The sequence below is a fragment of the Harpia harpyja genome, chromosome 2, assembly GCF_026419915.1.
Source record: "Harpia harpyja isolate bHarHar1 chromosome 2, bHarHar1 primary haplotype, whole genome shotgun sequence".
NCBI lineage: Eukaryota > Metazoa > Chordata > Aves > Accipitriformes > Accipitridae > Harpia > Harpia harpyja.
Window position 1 is genome coordinate 56461128 of NC_068941.1, and position 24964 is coordinate 56486091.

At 41.9% G+C, this 24964-nt stretch overlaps 1 protein-coding gene across 1 annotated transcript; it reads right to left on the reverse strand.

Moving 5' to 3' along the window:
* Nucleotides 1-197: 197 nt before the first annotated feature.
* PDGFRL (platelet derived growth factor receptor like) lies at nucleotides 198-24514 on the reverse strand. The gene is made up of 6 exons (XM_052779952.1): nucleotides 24416-24514; nucleotides 15997-16291; nucleotides 7458-7609; nucleotides 5704-5997; nucleotides 5258-5397; nucleotides 198-905 (listed from the first exon to the last, which is right to left on the reverse strand). The coding sequence occupies exons 1-6, from the start codon at nucleotides 24468-24470 to the stop codon at nucleotides 717-719; spliced, it is 1125 nt and encodes a 374-aa protein (XP_052635912.1). The 5' UTR covers nucleotides 24471-24514; the 3' UTR covers nucleotides 198-716.
* Between the last annotated feature and the right edge of the window lie 450 nt (nucleotides 24515-24964).

Genomic DNA, 24964 nt, shown 5'->3' on the forward strand with positions numbered 1-24964 from the left:
TGTTATAAGAAGGTTGTAAGAATGCTACAACATAAGGAAAATCCAACATATCCAACCACTTAAAAGTCTCTGGAGATACCCTCTAGCACATTAATATATATTTAGTATTAATCTTCCCCAGGAGTGAGAATTTTGTGTGTTTGTCTTTATACATATATGGAATGAACACACACACATATATAGGCGCACACACACACTGAAGGTTTCATAATGTTCAAAAATTTAATTATTCTTGCAAAATAAACATTTGCTATTGGCTAATTCTGTAACAAGTTGGGTTTTTTGTTGTTTTAAACATGTACAGTACTCTAAATTGCACAGCACCAGAAGAGATACACCTGCTTGGTGGATTTTTGAGGATATTTAATATCCTCTCAGTTCTCACATACACAAATAAGGCACAAACCGTACAGTGGGTTAACCTTACAAAAGAGTTTGAGGAAAAAGAACATATGCAAAGGAAAGCCCAAGAGCACCTATTCCTAAATATATGCAGCCGTATGCATGTTCAGGCTTAAACTTTAATGCTTCATAGTAGTTTTATTAACTCACAACTGACTACTGCTAGGCATAGGGAACTCTGTTTTGGCCTGTCAAGCTAGTGAATATGGAATGCATTGACATATGAAAAGAGTCATTTAAACATTAATAAAGAAAATAAATGGCTGTAATGTCAAGTAACATACAGTTCATTCTTTGTCAAGAAGCCTTTCCTATCAATTTAGTTCAACTTTAGTAGCTACTGTTGTTTCTCCTTGTAGGTTCTGAGCTATACAAATGTAGTTTCCAGCATCTCTGGCTTCAAAATCCTCAACAACAAGAACGCTCTTCGAGATTCTTGTGGTATGTCCAGTTCCTCTGTTTATCAGTCTCCAGAAGTTTTGGATAATCACAGGCCTCTCAGACTGTTTAGAAGAAAAAAAAAAAAAAACAAAAACAAACACACCCACCCACGTAAGAAAATATGTGATTCTGCAAAGTGTATTTAGTGACACTACCCTATCAAACCCTGAAGGAAGAGGTCAGAGAGCAGGAGCCTATATCCAAAAGTCAGCCTTAAGTGAGGAAACTGAAGGTGTCTGGCAGTTGCAGCAACATTCTTGCATTAAATACTGACATACCAATAAGTTATGCCAAATAAGGATAATACAATGGCTCTTCCACTCCAGGTGCAGGTACTGTGTATCTTCCTCTAGTGATGGGCTGCCAGAGCTCTGCCTGCAGTATATGCATGAACTCAGTTGCGGGCCACTTAATAAGGTTGCATTTAGGTACTTGATCAAATAGGTGAGGTATCTTGGGGGAGATGTGTGAACTTATTTTCAGACTTTCAGCATGTCTCAAAGAGGCAAGGCAGCAGTGGCACAAGTTAGTTGACCAAGCTTTACCTGGTTCTCTTATAGCACAGAGAATAGTTTTAAATCATGTGTTGCAAACTAATTCCTCCCCCTCTAGTTTCAGAAACTGTATTAGATAACATACAAGCAAACAGTAGCAATTCAGAAATGTTTCTAAATTAATCTTCACATTATGCTTTCCAAAACATGTATGTAACTTCAAAGCTAAAAATACAAACAAGGATGCTTAGAAAGATGCCTTTTAGATTTTGTTGTTGTTATATGTATAGCAGGCTTTTTTTTTTTCCCCTCTTCTATAAGAGAATTCTCTGATGGACTGTTTATGAGGTCACTCCCTGGCACCTCAGAAGTTTGCAAAGGACTGGGTAAGAGAAACTGGCCCAAAGATAGACTAAGGCCGTCTCTTTCCTTCCAAAATGCATCGTGCTAGCCAGCAGCTTTGATCATGTTGGCTTGTGCTATACCGATAACCTGGATAAAACTCGTAAAAGAGAGGCTTCTGCTTGGAAACCATCTCCTCCTGCTTCACTAAATAGTTGGATAATCCAGTTACCAATATGAATGCTACAAGGCTTAAGTTAATAGTAGCAAAAGGATAAGTTAAACACTTAACTAGAGCCAAAGCTACAATCTCGCACTTGCGAAATGACCAAAAAGTACAGAAGATGCCAGTCTTCTTGAAGCTCAGGGATGAGTCACAGTGCAGTCAAGGAATGCCTAGGAAGTGGCAGGCATTTACAACTAGCAAGAACTTTTTTGAAAAACTGGTAATCTCATCTAGAAATTCTTAAGCCTTTAGAAGGAATCAAGCCACTTAGCAGAGCTGTACCTAGCAGAGCACCAAAAATCAAGTGCTACCTGCAATCAAGTACTACCACACACTTAATTCAAGTCTAAGTTAGTCCTTAAATACAGCAAGTGGAACTTCCCTGACTATACTGCAAGTGAAGGTAAAGGCCATGTAAGGCAGATACTATTTGCCTGGTTGGGCTCCTGCTAGCCCAGTTTTTCTCAAACTAATTGCCTTCTGGTTTGAAGTTAGTTTCAGGGAATCATATTAAGGAGTGGATCAGTATGCATTCACAGCAGGTGAATGAGCAAATGCAATTGTCAGGGAGTGGCAAGGGAAAAAAAACCAACCAAGTGAAAAAAAAGTAAGAGGGAGAGGTTAGTGACTACAGAGATGAGATGAGGGTCTCTAATGCAGTGTACCTAGGAGCAAGCAGGGATTAAAGTGCTGCTTCTGCTCAGGGATCAAGTGGTAGGTGACAGCCCAGGTGCCAGGTGGGGTGGTGGCAGGGAACAAAAACCATCACTGATCTCCCTGCACTGAAAGCAGCAGCAATGAATGGAAACATCCAGTGGATCTTAGAACTTTCAGTCCTTTTTCTTGCACAAAAGAAGGTGTATCTGACCAGCATCACTGATGGTCCACTCTCTTCTCCCTCCACCCCCACCTTTTTCCTTTGCAGTATGTGAGTACTTCCTTAATAAATGTTAAGTCTCCAACAAGCATACAGTGCTGCTACTCTGACATTTACTTAATCATTTTGTTGGGGCAGAAACCCAAACACAACTCTTCCCTCCCTATCCCCAGGCACAGCTGGAGCTGAGACTGTTTACTCCAGTGGATAAGCACATCAGCCCTTTCCAGGGCAGATGCAGGCCACAGGCCAAAGTCTCTCTCTCAACCCCTGTAGGCGGGTGCAGTGAGAGGGTGTAGTCCTCTGCTGATCGTGCATGTGCCCTGCACTGCAGCTGCAGCATCCACAGCCAACAAGGGACATAATTTGCATGTGTTTAGCTGTTTATATTCAATCAGTGCTAGAGAGGCATAACTGTAGTGCACGTGCCAGCACTGCATCAGGTGCTGTAAGACCACTGGAAGCAACTGGGCCAAGAACAGCCAGCAACCAGGCTTGGGCAGCCATTCAGCTGTGAAAGATGTAAAAGTAGCAAGGGGTGGACACTAATAAGATACAGAGCTCTTGGAAGGCCAAGCTGAGTCTAGAATTTAATTCCTTCAATTGTTTGTTCTTAGTAATTACAGTTAACAAAAAAGACATAAAATTGGGGTTTGTATAGCCAGTTACTACAGTCCAATACACAGATATTGAGGGAAGCTAAAAAAACCAACCAACCACACAAAAAAACCCAGAAAACCCTATCAATCAAAGCTAATTCTCTTAACCACCCAAGAGAGTGAATCGTTTTAAGACTGTCAGAGCCCCACCTTGAAGGATAGAGACACTGCCATTTGTTGATGCATCTCAAAGTAATGCTAAGAGCTAAATTCAGAGGAAGACATTGGGCATTTAACTCAAAAACCACTATTGCTCTGCAGCTCCCCGAACTTGGAGGCACTTCAGTTTTCCCTAGCATTTTACTCTTTACTTCACTGACAGCTGCAAGTTTCTCTGCTCATTTAGACATCTGCCCCTTTCCTTCCTAACTTCAAATGGACACCAGAAACAGGAATTCCACCAAACTCTTCCAGTGTTCCATCCAGTAGTTACTCTTCAGATCACCTAATTCATGCTATCAGTACCAAGCTCCTCACCAAATGCAGTTGAGGCTACCCTTGTTTAACAGCCAGGACAGCACAGGGAGGGTAAGTTGGTAATTGCTCAAAAACTCTCAGACTTCAATAATCTCAGCAGTAAAACTTCAGACAAGCAGCAAGGGGAAAAAAAAAAAATAAAAAAATAAAAGAGGTGGAGGGGAGAGGGGGAAGTGAAAGAACGAACTAACATCTAAGCAAGGACTAGAAACCTGGTTTTACATGCCCAGTGCCCTCACCAGCAGTTCAAATCCCTTTTGTGCTCGCTTGGTCTCTCACTATTTTTTCCCCTGAAAAGGCACACACCTTCTTATGACAGCAGAGGGCTACAGTCTCTATCTCAATGGCTACAGCAAAATTCTGGCACTTTAGATTTTAATTTTCTCAAGCCTAGTAAGCACTCAACTCCAATCACTCACTTAAGCAATTACTTCTGCCGTTAAATTACTTAATTCTATGCTTGCTCAGGGAGACCAATGCTGATACAAGTACCTTATTAGCAAGCTCTGCATCGTTCTTTGACAACCCAGTACCAGGAGGGCTGGCAAATGGAATACAATGCAAACCCTCAGGTTCTAGAGGACCCCTTTCGTCTGGTGAAGCACTCCATCTTACAGCAGTTGTCCTTTTGCTCCTAGCCTGCTTCAGATAAACAGCAGTAGAGATGAGGCTGGTTAAGAAACAAGTCCCTACCGTAACTGGTCGAGGTGGGTAGAAGGAGAAGAGAGGGGACCATCATGATGCTAGTCAGATACATCTTATTTTGTGCAAGAAAAAGGACCAAAGTTCTCAGATTCACTGGATGTTTCTGGTGGATTGTTTCAGATGAGGCTGGGCAGAAACAGATTTCTGTGCTTCTGGATGTGGGCAACAATTAAGCTTAAAGATTCTGTGCTGTGAGGATTCATGTGCCCGAGCCATGGAGATGGAAGGGATATCAAATGCAGAGGTATCAGTGAGGCTTTGTGGCTTGCCCTAGAATAGCTTCCTGACACTGGCTGGCTTTGACCCTGTCTGAGGCTTTTCTTTGTAAATGCTGCCCAGAGGCCAAGTGTCTCTGGAATGGAAACCTGAGGGAGGAGTGAGCTTTGCTGAGCTTGATTTTTGCTAAGATGGGTAGAGCATTTCAGCTTCATTCCTGTGCTTCTAGGCTCTCAGGGTGAGATGGGCTGAAGTTCAAAAGGGTTATGCTGTCTCCTCCTGCCAGCATGCCTGAGCTAGCAAGAGGCAGACACCACAATGTGAAAGAATCTTTACTCCGAGTCTACACACTGACTGGCATTCAAAGCATTGCCTTTATGAAGAACAAACCATTTCAGCCAGGGCATACATCTCTTACCTCTTGCCCTGGGTACTGCCACCTGAAGTTCACATCTACATCTGGCTCCCCAAGGACTGTGCAGATTACATGAACGCTGTCACCGACTTCTGCTCTATTGGATGATGCTGCAACTGTGGTTGAGGGCGGGCCCTTGGGAACTGACAGACAGTGTTTGGAAGCAGAAAATTAGTTTCTAAAGTTAAATACACTAGTAAACTTAGGAGTCAATTTTTGCCTCAGTTTGCTTAATGCAACAGGTAAGTGATTTACATCTGCAACTTTCCCCTCTACACTGGGAAGTTGCTGGAATTTAGACCTACAAAGTTTTATCACATATACTTTTGATCAAGATTTTAAAACTCTGTGATTACATGACTTATTTTATTTTTTTTTAAATTGTGTTCTAAACAATGCCTACAGAATAAACAAGAGTCAATGTGAGCATACAGTAAACTGCACCTTACCTTCCACATACAGCAGGTGATACTTGATGGAAATCTGAGGTGCTCCCTGAGACTCTGCTTTGCAGTAGACAATACCTTTATGATCAGAAGTAGGGTGCTGGTAGACAAAACCCTTCTTCACATCATAAATAATATCAGTTCCATCTGTTTCAATTTCTTCTGCTGGAAATTCCCTGTGTAGAGTTACTTTTGCTGAAGGAGTAGTAACACGGCAGGGGATGACCGCAGGTTTATCTGGGTTCAGGTAGACAATCTCAAAATAACTGGGGGTAGGTACAAAAAGTTCCTCTTTATCTGTGCAGAAGAGTTGATATAGTTAGAATAATATTTACATCTTTGTTTAACAGAAAGAAGAGAAAGTACATACAACAAGAGAAAATAGCTATGAGCAACATTATAAATTAACCCAAAGCTTTTTTGCTTTAAATATGCACACAAAAGAAAAAAAAAACCAAACAAAAAACTTTTCTAACCTGCAAGTACATATTTACACAGCTTGCATTAAAAACATTAAATCAAAAAGAAAACCAAAGTATTCTTCACTGTAATCAGATTTTTTTAATCTTAAGAAAAACTTTGGAATTCCTTTTTAATAAGTTTCCAAATACTCATCTGGATCTAATTCTGTTCACTTGCCCACTTTTAAATGGTAACACACATTACCCGCCCCCCCCCCCCCCCGCTGGTAAGATAAGCGCTACTAGAAAGAGCTATTCTTTGGAGCTACAGCCTTTTTATATATATGATTTTAGACAACATGTTTGATTTACTGCTCTAAATAGCTGAAATATTTAGTGCTTTCAGAATGACCGATAAAGAGTATTTCCATATTTGGCATGCTGCTTAGAAATATAAAGCTGAAATTCCTCTTCCTAGCACGAGCATTTACACAGTAACTTGACTGAAAAGTTTATTCCAGCCTTTCTAAAGGAATATAACCTCAGAACATTAAGCACTTCTGATAAACGGCTTCTGCACAGTCTAATTTAGCTCCAAAACATATCACAAACAATCCTCTCAGCATTTTGTACTGAAATATTCGCTGGCCAAGAATGCTTTAGCTCTAATCAGGCAGCAAAGGTTGTTTTACCATTCAGAATGTTTTCCATGAGAAGAACAAATTAACCATTTGATTTCAGCTCTGTTGCACCAAATAGCAGTAAACTATGCAGTTACCTACTATGACCCTATCCATGCAGTGTTAGGGCTACAGTCAATCCCAAGCTCTGTGGAACAACACATGTACTTAAGAGTGTTTTGCCTTTCAACAGACTATATAGACTCTTGGGAAAAATTGTGACCTTACCAAGATCAATGAGATCAAGATTTTTAAGTCAGCGCAGGTAACTGGAAAGGGGGGTGAAGAGTCCATGTGGTCATCTGAATGCCATGACAAAATGAACCTTCTGCACAGATTTATTTTCTTTATCCAGACACATTTTCAAAACATTAAATGCTTTTTTTATTCATTTTGTAGAAGATCCTCAGAATGTGTGTTACTATTTTCAAAGATATTTACTTTCCATTGCATTATGCATTGCTTTGGATACACGTTTAGCATAATCCATAGGGAAAATGGACTCATAAATCACCCTAAGCAAGTAATTTTCTGCCCACCAGCACTGTCTTCCTTAACATCCACTAAAAAGATGAAAATTGTGGAAAAATCTTGACAGTAAAATCGCTGATGTAGCTTTATTCCCATCTTACTAGCAAATATATTTCCATTAATAATCCCCCAGTGAGTTAATTACCTGTGAAAAAGATGTACGTTGAACCCATTTTAGTCTCATCCTTCCTGCATTTGTTACCATTGCACAGCTGAAGCCAGCAGGTATATTCACCAGTGTCTGCTGCAGTGGAGTTTGCAAGGATCAGCTGACCGTACCTGTCAAGCTGCTTTATACTGGGGAGAAGAAAAACAAAAGGCACAGACAAGCACAGATGTATTTCCTCATACATTTCTGTCAGCTTGCTTCTACTTTTGATTTTTTTATTCCTACTCTGCAGCTGACCCACCTTTTGCTTTCAGAGCTATGTTGCAAGTTCCCCTTTTGCTCCAGCAAAGACCTGCTTACATGAGTAGCTTTATTGATTTCAGCTACACAGGAGCACTTGCAAGCATTTGTCTTGTTCACTTCATTTTTGGATTCCTTTCAGTCCTCAGTCTGAAACTGGGCTGTGACTGCTGTAGACAATATGTTCATCTATGTTTTGTCTCAGTTTGTCCATGTATATTCCGTATTTTCATGCTCCAAGTCAACCTGCATGCATCTCAGTCCTTTTCTGATAGCATTAACTGTAGCACTGCTTCAATAGTATGTAAGAAAGATAATTCAGGAGTACTAAGCAGCAGGTACTTTAATAAGAGTTTGTTTGATGAGTTATGCCTGCTTTCAGTGTGAATGTTTTCCTATCTTTAACATACTGGTCCAAGTTTCCACTTGCAAACACCATCATAAAGAGCTTCTATCTCCACTTGGATTTGTTCTGCAAGTAAGTCATTTTGCACTGCCTACTCCTCTGCCCTAAGCTACCTCACTGGGATCCTCTCACTGGAGTTTCCTTCCTCATCACCCCTCAACTATTTCAGAGCATGACCCTGAGAACTGCTGGAGGTATACTGGCAGTGTCATCACATAACTACACAAAATTCAGCCTGTGTGATTATTTCAGACCTGATTTGCTTTTTTCTCCTTCTCCTGAGTTTCCCAGATACATCTCTCAGTGGACTGACATTTGTAAATGTGCAAATATTTATAAATATGTAGATATATATGTAAATACTGACAATGTTTCTAAGGGTCAAAGGTCCTATCTACAAAATTCAGCAGCTACAATCTCATCTTGTTCTTTTTTTTATTTTAAGGTTTGCTTTCCTGGCTCTTTCTTCCAGACAGATGGTGTTATAGTTGGCAGTCTGCTGTGTTGCCTTTTGATGGATTGCAAAAGCAATGATCCAACAGTACCAGTTCTTGGGAAACTCTGTCAGGACAGCCATGTGGTGGTACCGATGTACTCCACTGCTGCTCTGACCCTTAAAAATCCTCTGACCACCTGCCTTTTACATGATACCTGTCCTGGTTTCAGCTAGGATAGAGTTAATTTTCTTCTTAGTAGCTGGTACAGTGTGTTTTGGATTTAGCATGAGAATAATGTTGGTAACACACTGATGGTTTAGTTGTTGCTACGTAGTGCTTACCCTAAGTTAAGGATTTTTCAGCTTCTCATGCTCTGCCAGCAAGCAGGTGTACAAGAAGCCGGGAGGGAGCAGAGCCAGGACGGCTGACCTGAACTAGCCAAAGGGATATTCCATACCATAGAACGTCATGGTAAGTATATAAACTGGAGGGAGCTGGCCAGGAGGAGGGATTGCTACTCGGGCATCGGTCAGCCGGTAGTGAGCAATTGTATTGTGCGTCACTTGTCTTTTCTTGGTTCCTCCCCCTGCCGCCTTTTTTAAAATTTCATTTTATTGTATTCCTTTTCATTACAATTATTATTATATTTTTTTATTATTATTATTGTTAGCATTACATTCTATTTTACTTCAGTTATTACATCGTTCTTATCCCAACCCACTAATTTTACTTCCCCCCCAGCCCACTGGGTGTGGGGCAGGGGGGAGGGAGAGAGCAGCTGCATGGTGCCTAGTTGCTGGCTGGACTTAAACCACGACAGTAGGACATCCAGAACACAAAGGTTTCCCGCTTTCCTTTGCAAGACAACGAGTTACAAAGTCATTTCTGTTCTAACCAAGTCAGAAGAGATTTTTCCTGATTTAGGCATTTGATAGCAAACTTCCTTCCAGTGTTTCAAATGAGCTCTGGACAAATACACAGCTTGCATGAAGTCTGAACAGCTCCCATACTCTTATGCAACTGTGGGTTCTCTGAATATTTACTATGCTCCTATTTCTTATTAATGAGGCAGTTATTCTGTAAGGCAGATGCCTGACTGAATCATTTATTTCAGGGATGCTTTGAAGAAATGCTTATCCTCTAAAACACCTTGTCACTGCATAACAGTAGTACTATAGACATGCCTGACTGTACTGTGTGCTCTAAATGCTCTGTTTTGCTTACATCTCCACTGCAGGCAGAATAACTGCTTAAACAGAGAGGCCACTACTTCCAGCTACACGCATACCTTCTGACTCCCTACATGTTCTGCTAGCAGTCTGCACTACTACCACCAATCATAAGCAATGGTTCATGTAACCCAACATTCAGCCTCCAGCCAAGGCCAGTAGCTTGGAAATTAAAAAAAAACAAAACACCACCAAATACACAACACAAACAAGGCTAACTGAGAATTATCTTTCCCATTAAAGCCCTCAGACACCATTAGTACACTCATCCACCACAGAACAGTTTTGAGGCCTGCCTAAGGCAACAGGCAAATCATGTTTCCTACCCGCTAATGCACTTTTCCTACACGACCTTCTCTGATTCCACTTTTTGGAATCATGTAATTATGGAGTAGTAACATTTTCATTTTTAATATATACACTACCTTACATTATAAATTATCTTCTGTTTTTGGATAAGCTTTGAGAGATTCCTATTCATGCAAGAGATCCTGTTGTATATCATACCCAACAGGAATAAAAGAGAAATCCAAAACACATCTTAGTCTGTATTATTATTATTTAGTTTCACAGTTCACATTTCACAGGCTACATGACTACATCAGCATAAAATGTTTTGCAAGTATCCAGTACTAAATGTCAACATTACTGAGAAACCATTATGCCAGAACATTTTTGCCTCCAACCATCAATGCAGACACTGAACTATAGCTTGAAATCCCAACAGACAGAAAAATAAGGTCAGAGTTAATTAATTATTGTACAGTGTGTTCTACTTAACTACGAACAAGCAATCCAGTAATCAATGGAAATAGCCTAGTGAGGTAGTCATCCACAAACATGCACTAACAAAACCTGGCAACTGACAGTGGAAGTGTTGAAACTTGTGACATGACCATGTTAAGCAGACAAAACAGGCCATATAAAGTAAATCATAAATGGTAAACCCTGCAGCTGACCAATATTTCCAGGATAACTTTTATTTCATTAGTATTTTAGATGCTGGGAAATCTGACTCAAAAGCCTAAACTTTGCTGTGCTCTACATATCACTAAGTAAAAATGTAGTATATACAAACATTTCAAGACTGTTAAAAAAAACCAACCTAGAAAACTACTCCAAAATCTTATTCCATACGTTCATCTTAAGCTTTAGTTATTTGAAGTTCAAAATCCTTGCCAGAAAAACTATGCCAAGTTTAGAAGCTAAAAAGATATAAAGACAAAAAGACAGCGTCTATAGCATCACTCAAAGAGCATCTAGCAAACTCCTCTCAAGCAGCTGCATTCATGCTGACAAAAGAGAGCTTATCTCAAATACAAGCTCACTAGGAGAGGAAGATAACATCTTACCGTTCAACACAAGAAAAAAATCCCCAGCTTTCAGACTTCAGAGCACATGGAACAAAATGAAATTCAGTTATGCACACGAGCACAACCAACATCCCACTAAGCCAGCAGGAACCTGCATTCACTGAAGGCAGTCTAATTTTGCCCTCTACAATTTAGTTTCCTCAAAACTTGTTAGAGTGCTCCTGTCCATACACACCCCCCCCAAACACAAATGTGTATGTGATCCATGTCCAGCTCTTTGCCTCACCTTCTTCCACTAGAGCAGTTCCATTCCACATGAGTTTATTTATCACATAAAGTTCTGTGATAAATACAGCCAGTCTTTGGCAAGTGAGGGACCCATGTTCCAAGTCAGGCAGAGCAGAGATTATGTGAAGTTAGACTGCCTTCATCTAGAGCAGCTTTTTGCTATAAAGCTTAAGAAAGGGAAAATGTGCTTGCCCTTACTCTTCTTTCATCCCTCTCAGCTGTTGATCCTTCTCATACACTGTAGATCCAGTTTCTGAGTAAGCCTACAGTCATGAATTTGTTATGCAGAGTCTTACAAAACAGCATTCCAGCCCATCTGTTCTGGAGGTACACAGCTACTTTTGACCATTAACACCACCAAGATTTTTGGCCAGTTCAGCCAGTACACAAAATTTTCAGACAAAAAGTTATCTGAAAGGTATATTTATGCTGCATGAGGCAAGAAAGCATTACAGATAAGCTAGTCCTGAAGCAAGCTGGTGTGTGTCCTTAACTTGGGAGCCAAGTTTGCATGATTCTAGCTTTCTCCCCAGAGTTGCATTGCATCCTACAGTCTCTAAAGTTAAGTAAATCATTTCAGCGTGTACTGTTATTTACTCCAGTTAGGACAGCAGAAAAAGAGGATTTCTCCTCTGGCTCAACAGGAAACAGCCAAAGAGTCCTCATCTTCCTTTCACTCAGCATCTTTCCCTCCTCCCATATGATAACTTTAGCATATGTTAACAGCTACAGACCTATTAAAAACTGAGACTCTCTAGTACAGCAAGCAAAAATATTTTATTTACCAGGTCATAAAGTATACCTACAAAGACAAACTCAAAGAAAGCATAGCCACTAATACTAAAGAAATGGCTTTTCTAATTATAATCTCTTCCTTAGAAAAGTCATATTGTCCTCCAGGCTGCTGTATTCTCCTTACCATATGGGTGAGTTAAAAATGTGATAAGCATGGCATGGAGACAAAACATCTGGCTTTCATCACTACTTCTTTTTGCAGCCACCCATAGGAAATACATTACATGGATGCTAAATTTAACTACTTGCAAACCAAAACACCTTCTTCTCCCAGAACTACAGACAGGAAACAGAACGCAGTAAGCATCTTCAGCATGAGCTCCTGCCCTGGACCTCTGCTGTTAACACAACCTCCGACCAACTGAGCTACAAACGCCCTCGCCACCCTCAACCATAAGGTCTCTTTTGCCTCCCATAATTGCAATTCTGTTAGATGCCAGGGTCCTTAAAGCTTCCTCTTGTAGCAGCTAGAGTTAGAGGATGTTAACAGTTCCCAGGAGATGTAAAACACCTTGCTTGTTGTTAAAATTTCCACCAGACCAGTTGAATTTGTACATCCCTCCTATTATTTACAGAAAAAACAGGAATTGGATGGCTAATCATCTGTTGCTGTGGGGACATACAAATGAACAAAAGAATGGTAGTCATTAGTCCCCAGCAATCGCATGGACTTCACCACTGCTGCCTCTCCTCCTCTCCTATCCTCCAGGCCCAGTGACCCGCTCTTTCTTCCCTATCCATTACCTCCTCAGGCCCCAATCACTTCCTCCCTGCTGCTGCCACCCACTCTGGTTTGCACCAGTGCCCTAACTCCAGCAACACCAGCATGGAAATCCAAGGTAGAAAAGCCCAGACCTCTTAATTAGCTTGGGTTTCACTCCACACCTCACTAATTTGGTAATGAAAGGATTACCTTATACTTCGTCTTTATGCACTCAAAAAATGTTAGAAGCTACTGGACATATATCTATCTAGACGATTGAACAATTTTTGCTGTAGGTTATTTGCTAATAATTTTTCTGATTCTCCCCTTTGCCCTACATTTAACATTTTGTTTTAAAATAATGAGTGTAATATATTTGTAAAATTTTAAAATTTACCTATTGTAGTATTGGTACATGGTCTTTTGTATGCAGCGAGGAAGATCTAAGCTCCTCTTGAGAGATGATAACATTGTTAATAACCTTTTCTGCTGCCAGTTCACTTATAAACACTACCAACTGAGCTAACTAAACAACATACTATCTTTATGGTATTTCCAGCTAAAGTCAATCAAAGCTTTCTAGAACCATGGAATAAAGTGTCATATTTCACATTCTATAAAGCAGACTTTGTTTTATATGCATCCATTAACACTACAGCAAAGATCTTGAGATAATTACCAAAGTCATGCTAAAAATGTGATGAAAATATAACTGCACAGGATTCTGTGGTCAGTGTCTCCAGAAATTATTACTATTCTGTGACTCTGAAGCATGCTACTAACCTGTTTTCAATTTCTCTAGTTAATTACAGGATATTCTGCTTACACTTAAAATTGTTTAGTCTAACTCAGCATTACTGCTTCAATAACTTATTTCAAAGTAATTTTTCTAAAGTGAAGATCATATTTCAGTATAGACCCTTAAATATAAGCCTAACATACTTCTAAAAGAAAATAAATACTTAGGCAAGTTATATCCACCCAGCCAAAATGTTTTATAGCATTTCTCTTGTGACATTATTAACTTTTGTTATATCGTTAAAATATTACAAATTCTGTGAACTTGAGTGAGAACAGAAGGGTAAATTGCTGAGGCAACAGAATCCCAAACTACTTCAATACTACAAAATGCCAAATGACTAAATTAGGAAATGTGTATCTTTTTTCCCCAAACTACCTTAAATTATTGTATTTTGTCCCATGTGCATCACTAGAAAAGTACTTAATTTTGCAAGAGAGGAATAGTCAGTCAAACAAATAGCAAAGAAGCATTCAGATTCCTCTCTGAAAACTGTGAATACTTGTCATGCCTTCTTCAATGTCAGATGCTAATACTCAGATAACATGACCTGGAGGTCTAAAGGACCAAATCATGCCAGCAACCTATTTGCAAATGCACAAAACGTAAGATACACTTGAAAACGACAACGACCACCGCACACACACGTGCTCCCTGTTGATACTACTTCGAACGTTCAGCTTTGGCTTGCTGGAAGGCCAGGTCTGTATTGCAGCTGATAAACGCCACCTACCGGAATAAATCCAGATAAAACATTATTTCTTGCAAAAGAAAAGGCAGTAGTTGTTTAAATCGGCCACAAGATCTTTTGAGAGATATTGCTGCGATAAGCCCTCAGCAGAAATAGGCTTGCTGCTGTAACTTACTGACAGAAGCCTTGCACTAGCTACAGAGATTTATTCAGCCACTGTAATTCTTGAACTTCTCAGCCATCAAGGTACAAGCAAATCAACACTCACGAGAACTGGCTCACAAATTTCAGAAGGATATGCTAGACATCACAGTGTCGAACTGCCAATCTTCAACACTCCTCTTTGAAAAGAGAAGTGGGAAGGAGAAGAATATATCTGAAAAATTAATTAACTGGGAGTGATTTTAAGGTAGCATCATACCTGTAAATAAGTGAAATGGATCACAGAGATTCAGATGACCTCAGTTACTTACAGAGAGCATACACACTTGTACTTAATTTAGGAACAAAAGGACAATAGGAATGGATACCTTTGCTCATACCTCTGTGCCCCTCTCACCTAATAATCCAAGAAAAGCTCCTTACAGCTCTTTCTTAGGGCATTGTTCTCAGTGCTCCACAGTCTGCTCACTACTCATCCTTCTAGACACATAGATCTCCCTCCATAAAACAGCTAGTGAAAACAAACACTACTCATGGCAAAAAAAATGCCTGTGGAAGACATCCTTAAATTCCTTATATGCCCCTCCTCTTTCAAATACAGAACTAAATTACTACATTTAAACTACATTTAGCTACGTGTACTATACCCAAAAACTGGGAAGGCAAATAAACGTATGGGGTTTGGAGATGATATTTGATATTTAGAGCAACAGGATACTCACCTGGTGGGGCAGAGAAAGGGAGAGTCCTCAGTTCCTCTTCCTGCTCTAACAACTATTTATGCGGTTTCCATTAAGATGTCACTAGATGAAAGAAAAAGCCTTCCTAAAGCCAAAGTGACTATCCTCAGCATTAAACTCTACCACATCACAAACCTTGCAATTCCCTTTTGCACACAAAGGTACCTTTGACTGAAAAAGTGAAGACTACTCTTACTTGCTCCTTAGTATGGCAGTTGGTGTATTTTTTTTGCTAGTTGAGAGATGTGGGTTTGAGCCTCTTCAGGAATCAATCTCAGTGTCTCAGGTAGTAGCTACATTAGCAAGCAGAACAGCCCACCAGGAGCAGGTCTCTAGAGCAACAGAGTTGGTAGTGAGTACCTGACATCCACACTCACATATTTTGAGAGTTTTACTTTGGACTAGCTCTAATGTGGTTCACTGTTAGTGGCTGGAGCACACTAGTGTCCCGCTGGACCACATCTTCTATTTTAGATTAATCTGAAGGAAATCCAGTTCACATGCTACAAGACTATTCCACAGTGCAAATCACAGGGCAGCAATTGGTGACAACTGAAAGATGCTCATCTGTTTTTGCTGACAATAAAAACCACTAGGTGGAACATCTTGATTGTAAAAACCTAAACAACAAAAAAAACCCCAACAGTGTTTAAAGTGGTAAGGAAAAAAAAGTTCTGGATTCTTTTTCCCCCCAAAATGAAAAATAGCTTACCTGAGCCTGGAGTCTTTAAAGGTGTCTAAGTATGACGGATAGTTCCAAGTAACATTACTCCCCTTACATCGCAGTTCTATGCTTTGTCCTGCAGACAGGCTTAAAGTGGCAGCTAGTTTCTGGAAACGACCTTTATCCATCACTTGTGTCAGTATGGACTGGGACTTCAAAGAGGAGTCAGCAGATTCCCTCTCCTTCATTTTGGGGGTTTTAGGTTTTACTTTTTTGTTAACAGGCTTAATTTTGTTTTCCCCAGGTTCTTTTGGACGCTTACTCCTTGCAGGCTGTCCAATAACTAGTGAAATAAAGAAAGCAATGTTACTGATTAGAAAAAGGTTATACAGTCTTTCTGAAAAAAAAAAAAATTCCTTATTATCACAGAGAATAACTAAAGTTTCATTCTTCCCATAAAAGATTCATAAAAATGACTAAGAGTTAATTTCCATAAGTTTTTGAAGTCTCTGGCATGACCCATTTTCCTGGGGAAAAAGGAAAAAGAAAAAAGAGAGCTTTCAACAACATGTGGAAAATCTATACTTAAGAGTTCACATACACAGACAAATATGTAAGGTATGAGAACTTTACAAATGGGAAGGGAAAGAAATACAGCATTTCTATCGCCAGTTACTTTTGTCATTTCTACCTCATGTCATTGCCATTTAGTACACAATGCTACAAGAGTTCTCTGTCTTCATAAGGATTTCACACACCCATCGATTCTGCACAACGTTTTCACACATCATGTTACTGTAAGACACACGAAGAAAAACTGGCAAGTGTGGATCTTCATGACAATTTATAAAATACTGATAGTGATGCAGTTGTTTTCTTTTACAATAAGTACTGTGAAAATACAAATAGCACTTAAGTCACTTGGAGGCAGTATTTAATTCATCACTTCTCTGTAACAGCCATTTATTTTGACAGTCCAGATGAAAACAGAACCTTATTTAGAGGCAAACGGTAAGAGATTTCATTACCTGCTAGAGACAACAGGGACACCCAGCTGCCTTTAAAAACAAAGCAAAGGAAACAGAAAGTAAAAGTGAAGTGTCTCAAATTTAAAAAAAAAAAATTAAAAAAAAATCAAGACATTCCCACTTTAACTGACAGCAGGAAGCACAGATCTTTTGTGAGATGAGCCTAAAACTGCTGTCCCCAGACACCAAAAACTCCACTAACTGTGCCTGACAGCTAATTAACATTGAACACTGCTTTTCCACATGAAAACGCTCAGGTATTTTTATTGTACAAATCAATCAATAAGCTCCTTCTGGAATTAAAAATAGCCCTGCTGTATACTGAGTTAGCATGAATTAAAACTGGTACTGGCTGCAGTATGAGCAGCAGCACTTCCAGACTCCCGCCACTGATGGCTCCTGTGACGTTCCTCATATCCCAGCTGGACACCTTGCGCTGCTTCAGCCTTCCACGTCTCTCAGTCCAGGCTGATGTACACCACACCTCTTTTAAATGGCACAGAGCCTTGTGAGCACAAATTTAAAAAACAGGAAATTCAATCCAAACATAAGAAAATGCTTTCTACTGTGATGATAGTCAAGCACTGGCACAGGTTGCCCAGAGAGGCTGTGGAGTCTCCAACCACGTTGATATTCAAAACCTGACTGGACATGGTCTGAGGCAACCTGCTCTACATGGCCCTGCTTGAGCATGGGGTTGGACTGGATGATCCCAAGAGGTCTCTTCCAACCTCAGCCATTCTGTGACCCCGTGACCTCAGCACACAGAGTAAGGCTGCCTGTGTAGGAGCATTTGCCTTCTGGTCTCTCACCAACTGGAAAATAAACTGGAAGACAGCAATGCTGCAGTCGTCTTAGTTTGCCCAATGCATTTTGAACTCTTTTGGACTCTTATGTAATACGAATAATTTTTTTGAGAGGCACACATCCAGTTACTAAGGTACATCCCTCCCCCACCACAAAGACAAACATTTTTCCCAGTTCTACATTATGAGCATTGGTGAAGTTCATTGCAAAGATGCCTCACCACCTTAAAATAAGCCACAAACTTTAGAGATCAAATAGAAATGGCTTCCAAAGGTCATGACATTTTAAGACAAAGAATAACATTTTATAGTTTCTGGAAGGGAGAGCGAAACAAATACCTGTGCTTCTGTTGGAGCGTGTCCAGAGAAGGGCAACCAAGTTGGTGAGGAGCCTGGAGCACAAGTCTTATGAGGAGCGGCTGAGGGAACTGGGGCTGTTTAGTCTGGAGAAGAGGAGGCTGAGGAGAGACCTTATTGCTCTCTACAACTACCTGAAAGGGGGTTGTAGTGAGGTGGGTGCTGGTCTCTTCTGTCAGGTGGCTGGAGATAGGACGAGAGGAAATGGCCTCAAGTTGCGGCAGGGGAGGTTTAGGTTGGATATTAGGAAAAATTTCTTTACTGAAAGGGTTGTCAGGTATTGGAACAGGCTGCCCAGGGAAGTGGTTGAGGCACCATCCCTGGAGGTATTCAAAAAGCGCATAGACAAGGCACTTCCAAACATGGTTTAGTGGGCATGGTTGATGGTTGGACTTGATGATCTTGAAGGTCTTTTCCAACCTAAATCATTCTATGATTCTTCCAATTTTTCTTCACACCTGTGATGCCACTGGCCATGCAAAATTGACAAACTTGGGGGAATGATAATAACAAAGGAGAAATTCAGAGAAGTAGTTGGTGTCTCCCATGGAAGACCACGAAGTAGGGCTTTTCTAGTTACTCAGAGCACATTACCCTAGCAAGTGACACAATGCATATATTACAGGGGCAAGCAGTTGGTACAGGAGCACTTTTTCCCTGCATTGCATTAGAAAGGCTACAGTGGGTCAGGCCAAAAGTCTACCTAGCCAACATCTTCGCACTGATACCACCCAGTGTCAAATGTCAACCAGAGAACAGGGCAACCATGTCTGCTCCTTTGATACTAGTCTCCTAGCTTCCAAGAACCTTTAGCTCAAGGGATCTGTGAACCACAGTTGCCATTGTTTTATTGCCCTTGGTGGATTTTTCCTTCATTAATTTGTCTAGTCAATTTTCAAAACTACACAAATTATACATAAATATTAGATGCCTCCTAGTTTCTGCATTAAGTGAATAAATATCCATTGTTTCTCCAACAACTTTCTCTGCAGCACCTGTACTTTTACAGAACTTAAGCATCCTTCAAACATATCCTTTCCAGACTGACAAGTCCTACTCTATTTAATTGTTCCTTGTAAAGAATATGCATCTTACAACAGTCCAGTTACATCACATTTGGATAATGGAAAGAAGACAGAAGCAGACTGTACACCAGGTTCAAGATATGGTTAAATCACAGTTGTACATATTAGCAGTGTCTTCTTTCCTGCCTAAATAGCTCATTACTTTTCAAGAAAGCAATATTAGGAGTTGACTTTCTCTAGAATAATCAAGTGTAACTCTAAGATCACTTTCATAAGTAGGAATTACTGGTTAGAAATTTTTAAGTAGAAATCCATCAATGTGCATACAAAGTTAGAATCATTTGTTACTTTGCATCTACCAACACTAAATTTCAAGTTCTATTTTCACTGCCCAGTCTTTCAAAATGGAGAGATCCTTCTGCAACTCTTTACCGACAGTTTTCCTTTCTTTTAGCAGGTTTATAAATATGCTGAAAAGCATGTGCCTTACAAGATCCCTGTGAAATTCAACTGGATAAAAACAATTCTATGCCCAGATTGCAAAAACTGAAGATTAACTCCTACTCTTTGTTTTCTATTAGTTATTACCCCATGAGAGGTCTTCCTTTGTCTCACAGCACCTTGGTTCCCATGGAGTCTTTAACAACAGGCTTATCAAAAGCCTTTGGGTATCCAAGTACATCAATCAACTCATCCATGGCTACACTTATAAAGTCCTTCAAAGAACTTCAGCAGATCTGCAAAACAAAACACTCTTCGGGGGGTGGGGGAGGCATCCATACAAAGCCATACTGACTCTTCTGCAATTCATGCCTATTTATTCATTAGTTCAATTTACAGAATACAGAGATCTGGCTTTGTGCCTGTACCTCCCTCAAAAATCTTAAAATATTGGCATGTTTCTATTTCCCTGATAAGGAGCAGTTACATGATAGGTTATGCACGTGAGTTAAGACTTCAGCCATTTCAGATTCAAATTTCTTTTAAGTCTCAGGTGTATATCATCTAATCATGGCACTTAACACTGTTCATGTTGTTGATTTTCTCTAAAGCCAACTCTTTTGACATATTAATGAGACATGTCCTCTAATGATTCTCCCCATAGAGAAAGATTCTGTCTTGGAGCCTGCTATTAGAGTGTTCAGTAGGATACTGCACTCAAAGTTTCTGATATGCTTATGTCACCATTTTCCATTAAAACCTTCCTAAGCACCTCCATAGTGAACATGTGAGCACACAATTGTTTAATTTAAGTTTTACTTTCTGTAGGTGTTCTTTCTTATCCTCTGTTCCTACCAGCTTTACAAAGTTTGCAGCCATGTCTCCCTGCCCCACCCCAGCACATCAGAAGAAAAGGATTTATGGCTGGTATCCCTTTTGCAAGCTGTTTCTCAAACTCTTTTTGTCTGCCTTATACTGGTTTTTATATTTAACCCATATGTGAGTTAATGAGCCTCCTCATCTTATGTAATTCCCCCTTCCGAAATTAAATGCATCAGTCGTTTCTTTGGCTTTTATTATTCCTGCAAGAATATTAAAACTACAGTCTGGCTGTTCTAAAGCAACATCTGAATCCAATTACCTGAGTACTGCTCTGGATCAAGTTAAGAACTGCTGCTTTTCTTGAGGGTTCTCCAAGTAGCGGCTCTAAGAAGTCATCATTTGTGGCATCTAAACAATTACACTTGGCGTCACACCCCGACGTGTGTGATCCAGCCTACGCAAGGGTAAGTAATTCTTCCTTTTCCTTTTCTATCCAGTCCTTGCTGCCCCTCTGATTTTCCCTAACAGAGCAGTCATTCCCTCCATCATGTTGGGTGGTCAGTAACCAGGTGGTTTGTTCTCCACAGGGCTGGTATTTCAGTCTAGATGACTTTTACTGACAAAACCCGCTAGGAATCAGATTTAACACTAAAGTTTTCTTCAATACATACTGCCACTTCTCCCTTGGGTTGAGCTATTCCATCTTTCCTGTTTAATTTGTGCCCTAGTATTAGAAGGTCGCATTGGCAGGCCCGATAAGCCTTTTGGATAAGCATTCCCATTTCAAACCAGCCGTTCCAGTTCCCTGTTGTACTTTCCAGATTTGTCTGTAGAAACACAAAAGCTTTGGTCCAGCCACCCTTTTCTTCCCCCAAAAAACTCTATTGAAATAGGACTATTTGTTCAAACTACTCTTTGCCATTTCCACTATGTTCTGCCAACCTCAATCCTGACACTTGTTCAAAGGCACACAGATCTTATAACCTCACCTCAAGAAAATACACCATCCTAAACTGTGTGCTCTTCCACACCTGACACTCTGCCTTTAAGAAACTGTTGAAGATTCACTTATGAAAGCTTTTCAATTTTAAGTGCCAGAAGCCTGGTTTTGATTTTTTCTAGATGAAGTTTTTCCTCTTCGCACAAGCTCCCTCTGTTCCATGTTTCTGTAGTTCCCAGTGAGTCTGAACACCTTCCTCCTATACCACACTACCAGCTACACAGTGAGACTCTTGTCTGTCTGACCTTGTATTTCCCTGCAGGTGACAGCAGGGGCATTTCAGGAAACACCATCAGAGGAGCTTTTATCTTCCTACACTGAAAACCTAGTTCTGCCTCCCTGCTGCGCCTCCCCAAGAGTTGAGTTTCCAAGCAAACCATGACCACACTCCTCCCCAACACTCCCTGTAAGTCTGTCCAGTTATCTACTGACAGTACTCCCGCACCTCACAATCCTGCCTTCTCTCATTGCTGAATCAAGTATCTGTACGCCCAATAAATAATTAACTGGTACAGTAGTCTATCACCTAAGATAAAAAGGACACACAACCAAACCCCTCCAGGAACACAGAACCTACCACACAGATTCCTCCATTTCCTTACCCAAACTGCAAGACTCTCCCAGGGAAGGGAACAAACTCAACTAGCCCCTTTATGCAAGTACACAAATATGTCATATTTGGGATACCTTACCATCACACTAGATTTATGCGCAGAGCCCTCATTGTTTTAAACCAGCAATAGCACTTCTTACTAAAAAAATAATAAAATTAAGACTTAGTAGAAAAATATTCATTGAGAAAACTCCTCCTTTCTACCTCTGATCAGCTCCTAATGTCAGTTCCAAGATGCATTGAACTCATTTCCTCTGCAACAGTACATTCAGGGTCCCTACTAACTCATCACGCCGAGGTAGAAGGCTATGCATTGATACATCACAGAAATACACCACATAGTACTTTTGCTCCTGGTTCACAGTATTTGTCTCATCCTATCCTTCACTGTTTGTCTTCCCCTTGTTCTCACAGATGTTACAAACACAACAATCCCCAAATGAGCGTTAGTCACATAATGCTAAAAAGCATCCAGTTTTGATATGAGACATCCCCTATATCCACATGCACCTTCCACTGGTTTCACAGCTGCACAGGTTATAACTCGAGAAGGCCCCTGATCTTCTTCAAGTGTCCACCTAGAGAACTTCAGAAGCAGGGCGCAAGCAAGGTCTCCCACAAGGACAGAGGAATTGTGTTCACTGTCTGCCAGACATACCCATTCCATGAGGCAGGCCCCATGCTACATCTTGGCAACATCAGAGACATTTCAACTCTCATTAATACTGATGAATTCTTCCTTGAAAAAAAATAAATCACATGTGAGGTTACCATAAAGAATAATTCTTAACCACCAGGATTAAGATGAGAGGGAAGAGTCTTTGTGATCACAACTAATGTAGCAAAACAGGTTGGACACATGTCTACTTGTGGTACTTCAAAGTTAATCATCTGAACACTCATACAGACAATACAGGGTGACACATCAACACTCATATTGACAATCTGGAGGGACATATTTCACCGTTCATAAACTAATATAAGCTAAATTAGGAAGGCTCTTTTGAAATCACAATGTCTACATTAGGACTTAAACCTCTAGCTTTAGATAAGGAACTGTAATTAAATATGCCAGATTACTTTCTCCCATAGCTGAGCTTCTGGACATGCTTCATGCTGTCACAGTCAAACCTCTGTATGAACTAGACAAACTAAGAAAAAGATAGGCCTGGGAAATCTTTTGCCCAAGTTACAACTCATTTCTCATTCTGTGCTTTTATTGCCTCTTTCTCAAATAGAAAACACTCTTCTTGATGTGGTAGTGCACACCCACAGACCGGATCTTCCGGCAGAAATCCTCTCCCACACCACACTGGTCCAGAGTGCAATTCCTTTGCACATAGTCATAAGAAAAATTGGGCTGGAAAGGACTTCTGGAAGTCCCTTCCCACCCCCATTCAGCTGCTCAGAGCCTTGTCCGGTTGAGTTCCGACTATCCCAAAGGCTGGAGACTCTACAGCCTCCCCCGACAACTTCTTTCAGTGCTTAACAGCTCTCAGGGTGAAGGATTCTTACAAGAATTTTTTCCTTATGGCCTCCCGGGCCACTTGTGGTAATCCTCTTTGCCCTTCACCGTGCATCTCAAAGCCTGCCTCCAATTTCTCTATAAACCCTTCCACAGGCCTCATTCTCCAAGCCCTGTGAAAAACAAAGGATTTTTTTCTTGTTGTTTCTTCGGAAGAAGTTCAGTAAGTTTATTTGCTTTTTGCAAGAGGGAAACAGCCTCTCTTTTGCCTAGTTAAAGTCTATAGAAGTCAAGGATTGGTTACGAATGTCCCTTCCCAGCCAAAAACTTGCCTCTTTCCCCACCAAGGCTTCATCACAACGTGAAACTGAGTCACGAGTAAAGTTTGGTCCTCTCTATAAACGAACAACCGTGCACACACACCACACCACCACCACCCCCTTTCCCCCCCCCCCCACCTCTTTAAACCCGAGAACCACGTCCAGCACCGACCCTCCTCTCAGCCGCCGCAGGGAGACTTCAGCCGCGGACTTAAACGTCGACCCTAATGAGAAACGGTGGCGGGGGGCAGCCGGTGTTGCCGCAAACGCCTCTCCCCAAAACCCCAGCACGGGCTGAAGCCGCGTTTTCGGTCCCCGACGGAAAGTCTCGGCGACTTGCTGGCCGCAGACCAAGAGAGCAACCCGCCTCCCCGCCGCCTCTGCCCCGCAGGACGGGAGCCCCGCCGCCCCCGAGATGGCTCCCGGCCCTGCCCCGGGGGCTGTCATGGCGGGGGGGCGGCCACGGGCACCCGCCGCCGGCTTCGCGGGGCAGGGGCGGCCGCGCCGAGGGCGAGGCAGGCGGCCCGGAGGTGAGGAAAGCCCGAGGCGGCTCGCAAATAGGGGGGAACCCGGCGGGGGTCGCGGCTCACCGTGCGGCAGCGTTTCCTGCAGCAGCAGCAGGCTGAGGAGCACCCAGAGTCGCATGGCGGGAGCGGCCGGGGCGCTGGGCTGAGGCGAGGCGAGGCGAGGCGGGGCGGGCGCGGCGGCAGCGGCGACGGGGGGGGGGGGGGGAGCGGCCCCGTGGCGCCTCGGCGGGCTGCGGCGCGGGGAGGAGCCGGCCGGCGCCGGGGCTCCCTGCCCGGGGCTCCCCGCCGGCGGGAGGCGCGTCGCGGCTGTGCGGCCCCGAGGGCCGCGCCCGCCGCCGCCCGCGCTTCTTCGCTGAGGGAGGGAAGAGCCGCGACGCCCCACAGGCGGGCCCGGCCGGGAGGGTGTCTTCCGCGGGTCGGCCTTGCTGCTGGGGGCACCTGCTGCCGCGCTTCACTGCTCACACGGGGGAAACTTCGGCTCCTCGTGTCTGGCCTGAACTCCTCCCTCTGCGGCTCCCTCTCCTCCGCAGCTCGTCACCCGGCGGTCGAGGACGGCGACAGGGTCCCGTCCCGTCCTGCCCCACCCCACCGGCCATCGCTGGCCCAGCGCAC

Coding starts and splice junctions, on each gene's coding strand:
- PDGFRL (XM_052779952.1), bottom strand. CDS start 24,470: ATGCGACTCTGGGTGCTCCTCAGCCTGCTGCTGCTGCAGGAAACGCTG. Junction 16,292..24,415: donor GCAGGAAACGCTGCCGCACG/GTGAGCCGCGAC, acceptor TTATTTCACTAG/TTATTGGACAGCCTGCAAGG. Junction 906..5,257: donor GGCAGTACCCAGGGCAAGAG/GTAAGAGATGTA, acceptor TCTTCTAAACAG/TCTGAGAGGCCTGTGATTAT.